Source organism: Salmo salar, chromosome ssa06 (assembly GCF_905237065.1).
Source record: "Salmo salar chromosome ssa06, Ssal_v3.1, whole genome shotgun sequence".
Lineage (NCBI taxonomy): Eukaryota > Metazoa > Chordata > Actinopteri > Salmoniformes > Salmonidae > Salmo > Salmo salar.
This window is the reverse complement of record NC_059447.1, coordinates 39,046,896-39,058,638: the sequence shown is the minus strand read 5'-3', so window position 1 is coordinate 39,058,638 and position 11,743 is coordinate 39,046,896. Positions and strand designations below refer to the sequence as shown.

At 45.4% G+C, this 11,743-nt stretch overlaps 1 protein-coding gene across 1 annotated transcript in view; it reads right to left on the bottom strand.

The window, feature by feature from the left end:
- Positions 1-1,040: 1,040 nt before the first annotated feature.
- The window catches only part of LOC106607340 (axin-1), a 26,474-nt gene continuing 15,771 nt past the window's right edge, over positions 1,041-11,743 (bottom strand). Inside the window, 8 exon segments of the mRNA XM_045720540.1 lie at positions 1,041-4,163; positions 4,410-4,559; positions 6,085-6,192; positions 6,631-6,710; positions 6,712-6,883; positions 7,041-7,199; positions 7,326-7,879; positions 10,188-10,325. Of these exon segments, the coding sequence (XP_045576496.1) occupies positions 4,043-4,163; positions 4,410-4,559; positions 6,085-6,192; positions 6,631-6,710; positions 6,712-6,883; positions 7,041-7,199; positions 7,326-7,879; positions 10,188-10,325 (1,482 nt within the window). The 3' untranslated portion in view covers positions 1,041-4,042.

The window sequence follows — 11,743 nt, the reverse complement described above, 5'->3', positions numbered from 1 at the left end:
CCATTCATTTGTATGGGTTATCTTCAGACTAGTCCCGTGACACTTGTGGGGGTCATAGTTTGTAGGCCAAACCGTTCGGACGCTACAGACGTTTCCGTGAGAAAACCGATTTTCGGGATGTCTCATGTTCTGACAAATACCGCTGTAGCTCGACTAGCTTCCACCGCAGATGCGGAAGACAGACACAGGAAAGAATCAGCGGATTGAGATTCAGCGGATTGAGATTCAGCCCATGCAAATTGTTACCTCTAGCTTCATTTTACGGATTTTGACGGGGATTTTTTTTATTATGTTACTTAGATTGACTCACGGGTGTCAATAGACTATTAAGGATTGTTAACTGACAAGAGTGAACTGCAACATCTTCCTTTGTAGTTAGACTTGAAATACTTCAAACTTGATTCAAACTCATGAACAAAAAGCAAAGCTGTTCTAATACAATCCACAACGAGTCAATCAAGAGTTTGATTCTGATTCTCAACAGTTTGATTCTGTAGCAACGTTCTAATGAATCACCTCAATCTGGAAGCCTGAACCGTTGTTCAGACAACACACACTCTCCAAAGTTCACTTCCAGAAGCATTATCAAAGGATTTGTCTGTAACTGCTGTCATCTCAGCCAGGTTTGAGAATCTACTCCTTACACTAGGAAATGTTTCTCTCACTCTGCTGGTCACGGACTGCCATAAATTACAGTACTGATTTAGGTGTCATATTCTAGAGCCAATATTCTATAAGAGGTTCCCAGTAGTCAAGCAGTAGAACACGTGAGGTGCAGGTACCTGTACGGGTGAGAACCAGCCCACTTCAAGCAACGCTCACAATGTCAGCGGATCCAGACTGCCATCTTCAGCTGAAGCTGTGCCAGTAAAACACTGCAGATTTTTTTTGTTATTTATTGCAAATCTACTTTGTGGGTAACACATTATAGTAAAGTATAGTTTAATAGGATTTTAAGTATTCCATAAAGTGTTGTTAGTTTATAGTTTAAAATCAGTAAAACAGTTAAGACATTTGAATGACTACAAGTAATGCAGAAGTTTAGGTTTATTACATGTATTTATTGTTCAAGTACCTTTAAATGATAACCGCACAACTCAGCACAAAGAAAACAGGTCCAGGGTATTGAATATCTCCTAAGTGAATTGCTGGTTGATGACATGTACAATTTTTACATATTTACATAGAAAAGTTTTATCCAAAGTGAGATGTGACACAGGAAACGCTTGAACAGAACATCCTTTGTAAGACGCTAAATAAAAATATAAAGCAAGGCCCTGGTAATACGTGAGAATCACATAGCGGATGACATGAGAGGATGGCAATAAAAGGCACTCTGTGATGGCTGTTATGTACATTTCATTGACCATAAGTGGGGGGGGAAGTTCACTTTGGGGCTTTCACAGTAAGAATCACTGCCCTCCATTGGTAATACATACAGACAGTGAACATCTATTAATAATTATAACAGAGGGCCAAATTCTACATTGTAGTGTGACAGATGATGGCTGAGTACCAATATTGTCAAAGATCATGGAGTAAATACCTCTCGTTATAAAAACATTAAATACGGTTATTCAAACCTTTAAACAGGAGCCATAGAGGGTTGTCCACTACGTATGTTAACTTTATACAGATTCTTGAAAAATATCCATCTAAATAAATACAAAAAAAGCATCTCAGAAAAGGAGATGTCCTCTTATATGTGTTGTTGACACAGAACAACACCCAGCAATACAGCACTCTGATGAAAAAGGTCCTTACCATCCTAATCACAACGCTTAGCACATTCCACCTTGCACTGACCCCAGCACAACGGCCTAGAACAGGCCGTTCCTGGACAGCTACCATCCTGCAGGTTCCCTCCAACCCTAATCTAGCGCAAACAATTGTAGTCATTAGCTGATTGATGAGCTGAATCAGGTTAGTTACAGCTGGGGCTGGAGCAGAAACCTACATGGAGGGTAGCTCTCCAGGGACAGGGTTGGAGTGGAAACCTACATGGAGGGTAGCTCTCCAGGGACAGGGTTGGAGCAGAAACCTACATGGAGGGTAGCTCTCCAGGGACAGGGCTGGAGCAGAAACCTACATGGAGGGTAGCTCTCCAGGGACAGGGTTGGAGTGGAAACCTACATGGAGGGTAGCTCTCCAGGGACAGGGCTGGAGCGGAAACCTACATGGAGGGTAGCTCTCCAGGGACAGGGTTGGAGTGGAAACCTACATGGAGGGTAGCTCTCCAGGGACAGGGCTGGAGTGGAAACCTACATGGAGGGTAGCTCTCCAGGGACAGGGTTGGAGCAGAAACCTACATGGAGGGTAGCTCTCCAGGGACAGGGTTGGAGCAGAAACCTACATGGAGGGTAGCTCTCCAGGGACAGGGCTGGAGAGCCCTGCCCTAGAACATCGTACAAGAGAATTCCACTTCAACACAGGGATTTGGAGAATAATCAAAGAGTACCCATGTGAATGAGGGTAAATAAAGAAGAGAAAAGGGGATGAGAAATATATATCAACTTCTACCGTTCTCTTTGGTGTATTGTGACCTATCAAAAAAGTAGATCATTTCATACTAAAGTTATTTCTAGAGACAATTTCTGCCAGGCACCAAATGTAGCTCTATAGAGCTATGAAAGGCTACAAGTCATTATTCAGCTGTATTTGTGATATATTTACTAGGTAAACATATACTATGTCCTTTCATTGTCCAGAGTGAAACCATGGGGTCAGGAGCCTTTCCGAATGCATGTGAACACACATTAGATGATCAACGCTCTATTGAACGCGGTAGTTACTTTGTGACAAAGTTCCGCGCACAGACCCTTTCTCTACACAGACACCCGTGTATGAACCTTCAGGAGACTTTTACTATGGACTCTGGTCTTAAATGCCTAGAAAAGCTCTAGACTGTAAATAGAATCTGGATCTGAACTGTCAGTAGCACGTACACAACTGGTTGTGATGATCTCTGATCAAAGATGTTATTTTCTGCCCTGATCTGCTACAGTTAAGACCTAAATGTAGCAAAATTAAAGTTACTGAACATAGTGGGGATCAATTTAAGTTGGCAGATGTCCGCAGGTATGGGTATAATCATGTATTTAATGTGCATACATACGTACACTATGGGGAAAGTTTAGAGACCTCAGAGTACAGTACATTGTACACAGATCGAGCTACTGCTGGGGAGCCCCTTTCTAATTGAAAAACACAAAACATGAAGGCAGAATCAGTTAAGGGCAACCTCAAGAAGGCATTCCTTTTTCATTTTGCTCCATTGACACTAATGCCTAATACAGTGATAAGTGCAGCACGACAACTCAATGCCACTTAACTTTAGAGGACTGGCAAGGTTGAGTGGTCCTGTAAAAAGCACTTGGTAGAACATGGGGCTGTATAATAGTTCCTAAAACACTTGAAAAACAGCCCTGTCAAAACACTTGGATCTCGTCGAATTGGAACAGCGCCGCTGCTTTAATAGGATTAAAACGACCGCTTTTTCAAATATTTAAATAGATAATATAAAACTTTATCGTTATGTTTTAAAACAGACAATCTGTACACATCTGGTACCAACACATATAAAAATGACAAGCTTGGATACATTAGAAAGGATACCTTCTGATACTTCATATCAAAAATAATATGCTGCTTTAGTAAGCAGATTCATAGCATTTTTCTTCTATTCAAATTGTACAATGGTACATTACATTACACCCCGAAAGACACCGAAGGAGAGAATGACAGCTTTTTCTTTTGTCCAATGCTTTCCTACTCTGTCTGCACAATGCAGTGGCACTGAGCAGATATGAAAGCCTTGGAGTCATGAGTGTCTCCCACAGTGACCACTATGCACTCTTCTCCTCATTCGCTCCTCCTCTCATCCATTCCCTCCTGTAGCGACTTACTCCGTACCTTTTCTCCCCTGCCAATCCTCCCTCTAATCAAACACTTTCTCTCGGTCTCTCTCAAGCGAACAGCTCATCCACCGATAGCTCCGTCGCAGGCCGACGTTGTGAGCGTCTCCTTCCTCTCCACCTCTATGTCAATCAATCTTTTCCACTTTCCCAATGATCTTCTCCTCAAAGATGGGCAAGATGGCGTCATCTTCGCGTACCTCTTCGAACACCACCCCAAAGTCATTGCTTACCTTCTTGAAAAAGTACCTAGAGTCGGTTAGATAGAGAACAGTTGGTTGTTAGTTCAAGTTCATTGAAAAAGCTTTATTTATTATGCACGAAATTTACATAAGACGAAAAATTGACTTTGGAATGTGGTTCATCGTTTTCCACATTACCATAAACGTGATATTGAATTTCAAGGACTTCAGAGTTTAATAGACTAAACTGTTACATAACATGGTCCTGTAAATCTAGTTTCCTGTGCCTCACCAGGTAGAGTAGTGACCTCACCTGTAGCTTCCTTTCTTAGTCAGCAGCTCTTTGAACTGGCCCAGCATGACCATGCGACCTTTGACCGACGTCCTGTACGGGATGGGCTCCCCACAGAAGTAGTAGGCCACCGTAATGTTCTCACACGCGGGCTTCTTCGTCACTTTATGTCTGCAAACAAACAAGCAAGAGGTTCATTCAATTTGTCAAGTCAAGGCTTCCTTTCATCTTTTGCATGAGATGTTTCAAAGACCTCAGCAGAACTCCAAGCTCTGATCATTTGAGTGGAGGGAAAAAAATTCTGGCATCCAGGGGTATAATTTCCTCCCAGTCAGAATCTTACGGAAGAAAACAAGATTTCAAGTCACTCATACTCCCTCTTTACAACTTAGAAATGTTTTGGCTGTGACCTTCACCTGAGTTGCAATGCAGTGAATGACTGTTTAGGTGGCGAAGCAAAATCAACCAGGGGGCCGAGGACCCCTAGTGGGCGGTCTTAGTTTGATTTCCAGAGGTCTGCCAACAAGGAGACAACCAATAAATACAAAATATGTTTGACAAACAAATTCAAAGAATCAGTTTCATGATTTGAATACTTCATGAGCCACACAATGTATGACTTTACAGCATTGATTTCCTCTAAAATGCTATCAAATTGAGCACTCCTGGTACAGGTAATATTGCCCTAAGGACCTTGTCCAGGGAAAGTATTCATTTATCAATCAGAGTTCTTGGAGGATAATGTTGTTCCAGCAAGGAAATGCTCACAAGTTTAAATGGGATTGTGATGAAGAGGTGTTATGCCCAAATGCTACCAGCAGGGAGCAGGCTACTACAGTAAATAGTGTTCCAACTGCATGCCCCCGGGCCTGTTGTTGGGTTTGATGGTGTGGGGTGAGGTGGTGGAGGCCCAGTGATAGGGTGAGGTGGTAGAGGCCCAGGGGCTATGCCAGAATAGCCAGGCTTTCATCTGCTCCTTACTGCAGCTATCCTGTCCCCCTACATCACTAAACTGTCCATCGGAGGAAGAAGCCACGGGACATCAAACAGACAGCAGCTTCACACAGAGAACCATCAAAGCTCTGCGTTCTCGCCCCACGCAGCTTACAGTACACCTCTCCCTAGCTGCTGCCTCCTGCTACCTCCCTCCCTGTCCTCCAGTTCCATCTTCCTCATCTCTCTCCACTTAATATCATTCTAATCCCTCTCATCCCATCAGTGTGAAGCTAGAGGTATAATCATTCTCACTGTCCTCCGCTGTCTTAGCCCTGACCCTGCAGCTATGGAATACTGTCTGACTAAGAAATGGCTGAAGAGGAGAGACTGATTATTCTAATCCCCACCCATACATAAGCAAATAATCAGATCAAATATGAATTTATAATTGACAAAAAACTAAACTACACACAGATGTTATTGTACAGGAAACTACTACTAGATTATGGGGATACAAGTATTAATGCCAGTAATCAAACATATATGCCTCTATTCATCTCTATGGAGTCTAGTTATACAGACAGGGCTCTGTTTGGCTGTGCAGATACAGAGCAGTCGGGTCTGGATGCTGCTGGTGATAGACATGGAAGGAGGTGGTGAGGTGGGATGCTGCTGTGACCAATGGGATGGGGGTTTGGGTGCTGCTGTGACCAATGGGGTGGGTGTTAAAAGCTACTGGGGTAAACCAGACTGGACGTACTCGGACTCGGAGAGCTCCGTGTCAGAGACGGCAGGCACCACGCTGAGCGGTGGGAACAGGGCGGGCCTGGCGGCAGCGCGCCCCCGCTGGATCACTTCCATCACATACCTGAAGGACCCAACAACCCTGGGAGTTAGACGGGGACCAGCCACGGGGCCACACCAACCAGGATAAACACACCAGTGATCATGCACAGATGTTCAATGAAAATGTAAAACAAGGTTGGTCAGTGCATCACGCTACTCAAAAGGGGGTTTGATCAGTGAGAAATGTGAAGAAAAAAAGGGAAGAATATTTCATTCTTTAGAGGTCTTGAGACCCTGTCATGCCTCAGCTCACCCCAACATTCGCTGTTTCAGCACAAACATTACTTTTCGATAACAACGTTACTCTTTTTTTCCTGTATTATCAAAAGGATGAGTTTGGTGATTCAGTCACATGGCTGCCACAATCACTGCAACAATACAGAGGATGGCTAGACATGACAATGAAGAACCAGGCTGTGACAGAGACCTCTCCCTTCCTCCCCAGGCAACGCCGACTCACCTCTGTTTGGTCTGTAAGGTCCCCGTCTTCTTCTTCTCCTCCTCCAGTCTCCTCCTAGCCTCCTCCAGCTGGGTGAGGGGGGTTGGGGGCCGGGTTGGGGGGCATGGTGGGGTCCTGGATGAAGGGGTGTGAGGGCTGCACATTGTTCCGCAGCTGGGCGCTGACCCAAGGATGCACTGCCCCGGGACGCTCCACAGAGCTGGGCCGCGACACCTCGTGGCTCGACGGGGTCTTCTTGGACCCTGTGGTGCTCCTGGGAGACATCCTTGTCATTGTCGGACCCAAATGTACACATACCACCATAATACAGATCAGAGTTAATTCAATTGACTTGCATCACTGTGGTTGTACGTTACTGATTCCCTACGTGGGAAAGACAGCTAGCGGTCACCCATAAAGCCGGAACTCACCCGTAGGGGCTCTTCTTGTTGCGGACCGCCTCTCCCTCCATCATCCACTGGAGGATCTTCTGGTTCCTCTCCACGTCCTCCGTAGGCACGGGCACCTCAAAGGTCCGCACCTCCTCAGCCTTCTTAAATGAACGCTTCGATAGCGTGCTACCTTTGCTACTATGGAAATTGCGTGATAAAAAGGACAATGACGTTAATGGCAAGTGTAAAAAAACAACAACAAAAAAACATTGGAGTCAACATAATTCAAAGAGACATGAAGAGGCTGTGTGTTTCTGTGTGTACCTGTAGCCCATAGGATCCATCGGGCTGGGGCCCGTGCCGTCAGCATAGTTGCGAGACTTGGACCCATAGTTGTGCTGCTCCGTCCCCCAGTGGAAGTTACCATTGACCCTCATGGCTGCGTCAGCCTCCACCTGCTCTTTGGGCTTCCCTCCGGCCGGGTGGTGGATGTGGTGCACGTGTTTGTGGTGGTATTGGTGGCTGGCAGCTTCCCCCTTGGGCCCCAGCCGAGCTGGGTGTTTGCCCGGGCCTGTGGGCGGTGGCATCCCAGGTCCGGGCACCTTGCCACCAGGGAAGCCGTCGGGTGAGCGGGACTTGGGAGAGTGACGGCCAGTGCCCGGGGACTGGCAGCCGGGGGTCTTCATGACTCGCTGGACGTGGTCGTCCAGGATGCTCTCGGGGTTCTCCTCGTGGGCGTCAGGCCGCAGCGCCAGGCCGCTGTACCCGATGTCAGAGTAGCGGGGGTTGTTGTAGTGCTGTGGGTGGCCACCAGGGGGCAGTCTGTGACTGGAGAACGAGGTGGATGTGGAGATGTCTGCATCCTCACCCTCTTCCTCCTTCCAGAAAGAAAAATAAATGATCATAAAATATACTGAAGATGGTTACTACCCAACTCAACAGCAATACTACAAGTTGACATATCAGAGATCACATCAGTATATAATACACAAATATATCCTACACATTAATTTGTGCTGTACATTGAGACAAATCTCAATTACAACCCACATGTATGAGCTTCAGTGTCTGGTCATTTCCCAAGAAAATAAACGGAGCCCCAACTCACCACATTGTGAAAGAACAACTGCTAAAGTCATTTCAAAAAGGCAAAAGGCAATTTGTTCCAATCAGTCACACCAGCAGATGGCACACTTCCACGAGACCATGTGTTAACACGTGCTGTGGCATTATCACGGCTCTGCTGCAGAGGCAATGTTCATCCTCTGTGGTGCAAAGCTATTTCACTCTACATCATGTCTGCCAGCATAATCTTAGCTCTCAATAGACCCTTGATTTTTACTACAATTAAATAGCTATATATTTCAAGCTACAAAATTGCTATGTTCTACTTCCTAGACAAAGGCACAGTCAGCCATAGTAACTAACTGTATGACACGTACAGCCATAGTAACTAACTGTATGACACGTACAGCCATAGTAACTAACTGTATGGCACGTACAGCCATAGTAACTAACTGTATGGCACGTACAGCCATAGTAACTAACTGTATGCCACGTACAGCCATAGTAACTAACTGTATGGCACGTACAGCCATAGTAACTAACTGTATGGCACGTACAGCCAGAGTAACTAACTGTATGGCACGTACAGCCATAGTAACTAACTGTATGACACGTACAGCCATAGTAACTAAGTGTATGACATGTAGCAGCTGTGCATACCATTGTGCCCTTATTTCACCAGGTCTGTCTCCGTCTCTGCAACTAACTGAATTGCTAAGGATGTGTGGACTCAGTCTTCCACTCCCATAACTAAAACACATCAGCCCCCATTGGCTCCTCACCGCCTCATCCTTCCCACACACCTTTGATGGCATTTCAACATGGGAATCATTGGCAAATAACAGTGGGCAATTTATGTGATGGAGGCTTTGATGCTCACTCCAGGTAGAGGAATCCTGGGCGGTAGCTAAGGACTTTTTGATGAGGGTCTGACTGGCGCGTGCAGATATTGGCCTGGCTCTCAGTCTCTGGCTCAGAGCAGCTGTGCAGGCCATTGCTCTGCACTCTCAGTTACCCTGTTCGTGCCAAAATGAGGCCAGATCCAGACCTGCTGAGCCCATCCTGCTAAAAGGCATCTACTAATGAATGTGATGTACCGAGCCTCTCTCACTCACTCTCACCTCAGGGAAGTGGAACGTACTGCTGCTATTGAACATGTAAATTATACATTAGGTGGGCCAATATTCAGAGCGTTGAAAAGTAAAGCGAAAAACACCTATTAAGTTATTTCTCTCTCAGTGGCACCAATGCATTGATCCTAAAGGTTCTGTATTATTTAGAGGAGAGATGAAGACGACAAATGATTTCATCAGTCAACAGCACCATAATACCACAGGCTATCCTGCTATATTGACCCGTTCCTTTCAGACACTACTGAGGGAGTATGCCTAGACCGGATGTGACCTCTCCATCCTATAACATTGGATTGAGGCCACATTCAGTGAGATCAGGTGTAAGTCTGTGGATGAAAAGCAGGTAAGGGAGCAGAGGAGAGGAAAGGGGGGGGGGGGGACGGACTAGCTTATCTTTGATTTAGGTATGAATATCAGTTAATACAGTCACTATTTGTCACTCCCGTCTGCCACCAGCTCTTAATAAAAGAGAAACCTACTGTTCCATGATGGCGGTTCCTCTTACGGAGGGGCCAAACGACATAAAATACCTGCCTTGAGACTTGAGACAATGGCTCTGTGTACCGAAAGAGATTCCATTTGCGGTGAGCGCAGGCATTTCTTCACGCTCCAACTGACTTCAAACAAAGTCATTACACTGCGCCAGGCTCACAAGTGGCTCAGGCTGTCTTACAGGTGTTCCATCTGATGCCAGAGACAAAGGGCTCCAGGATACAGTGGGATGGATCCCTGATAGGCCAGAGCAACACTTCAATAAATGATTCAGAATGGAATAATGTCGGTTTCCTTTTAATGAATCAAACCAGTCCTTTCAAACAACGGAGATATTACAGCGTACCTTCTGATAGACAGCCAGACAAACAGTGACCAAGCTATAGAGAACATGGTAAGAGGTTGTTAAGAGGATGATGGGGGCATATAGAGCAGTATAGCGCCCCACCAGGGAGAGGGATCATGCAAGGTGGTATTTCTGTGGACAACAACGTACCAATCGGACTCTCTTCAGCCGCTCCTCCAGTTTCTCCTGGGCCTCCCTCTCCCTCTGCACTCCCTCCAGCCGGCTGATCAGATCCGCCGCAAACTTCTCCGGCTCCACGTGAATGTCCTTTGGTATCCGGTTTGTTCGCTAACAGAGGGAAACACACCATTTCCAGTTCATTTCAAATTGTACCGGTAGTCATTCGCTGATAACATTGTTGCCGTTTTCTCCTCAAAAAGGTAAAACCTGTGGCCTCTATGCTGTTCACTTTGGTTAATAGAACAGAAGGGAGAAAATGGTACATAAAGGAGGAAAGACTTATCAAACAAGTCTACAGTTTATCAGGGAAAAAGCTAACAGGGGACCTGTAATGGAAATGAACGTGCCAAAACAATGACCTCAAACCAAAGTCAAGAAGACTACTGCTTAGTAGCTAATGTAGTACCTACAAGGTCTGATTTGACATGGTTTAAGGCTTTGAATAATCTGTATATACGGCTGCTACGCAGAATGTATGCTGTAAGCCGCAGGCATTCATCTCAACAATAACGTTTCAACATAGAGCACTTCCAAAGTTAGAGAAAATGCATAAGATAGTCAAATGTCAGCCATAAACAACTTTGTTGGTCAGTGACTTCATAATGGTCATTAAAAAAGAAAACACCGAAATCAAATCTCCAGATCGACCCGTCGCAGCGTGACACCGTGCCCCACTTGCCTAGTTAAATATAGGTTACCGGTGTCTGATCTGCAGACCACGTCTGGAAAAACACAGTGAAAACTCACTGGTAGACCACAGACCAGACTTAATCTCTAAAAGGTGATTGTCCGTTCAAAATAATCCTTATCATTGCATGTTTAATTACAGGTAGCAGAGTGAAGTACATTTTTATCAAAGGGAGATGCTGGGTATATGCAGCTCTTAGCTGGTATTTCCAACACAACTCAAGCCTGTAAGGTGCATTGTTGTAGTAATCTAGCAAAGAGAGATTAAAGTACATTCCGGGTATAGCCTAAATATTGTAGAGGGCCGTTTTACTCGGGGCCCCACCGAAGCACACAGGATATGTCCACGTGCTGATTACAAAGCCGGATTTCTCCAGCTCTGACTGCTATTTTCTCTTTGAATTAGGTTTCAGTTGGATTCATATTCATTTCACCCATCACAGACAAAGCTTTACACACAAACAGCCCAGAGTAGCTTTATGGCCGTTAGAAGACCTGGCTGTAGAAATGACTTCACTACTGTGGCTATTACCCTCTATTAATGAAGATTGTACACACAGTGTACAAAACATTAGGAAGACCGTCCTAATATTGAGTTGCACCCCCTTTTGCCCTCAGAACAGCCTCAATTCATCAGGGCATGGACTACAAGGTGTCAGAGTTCCACAGGGATGCTGGCCCATGTTGACCCCAATGCTTCCCACAGTTATGTGAAGTTGGCTGGATGTCCTTTGTGTGGAGGACCATTCTTGATACACAGAGGAAACTGTTGAGCGTGAACAACCCAGCAGGGTTGCAGTTCTTGACACAAACCAGTGCGCCTGGCACCTACTACCATA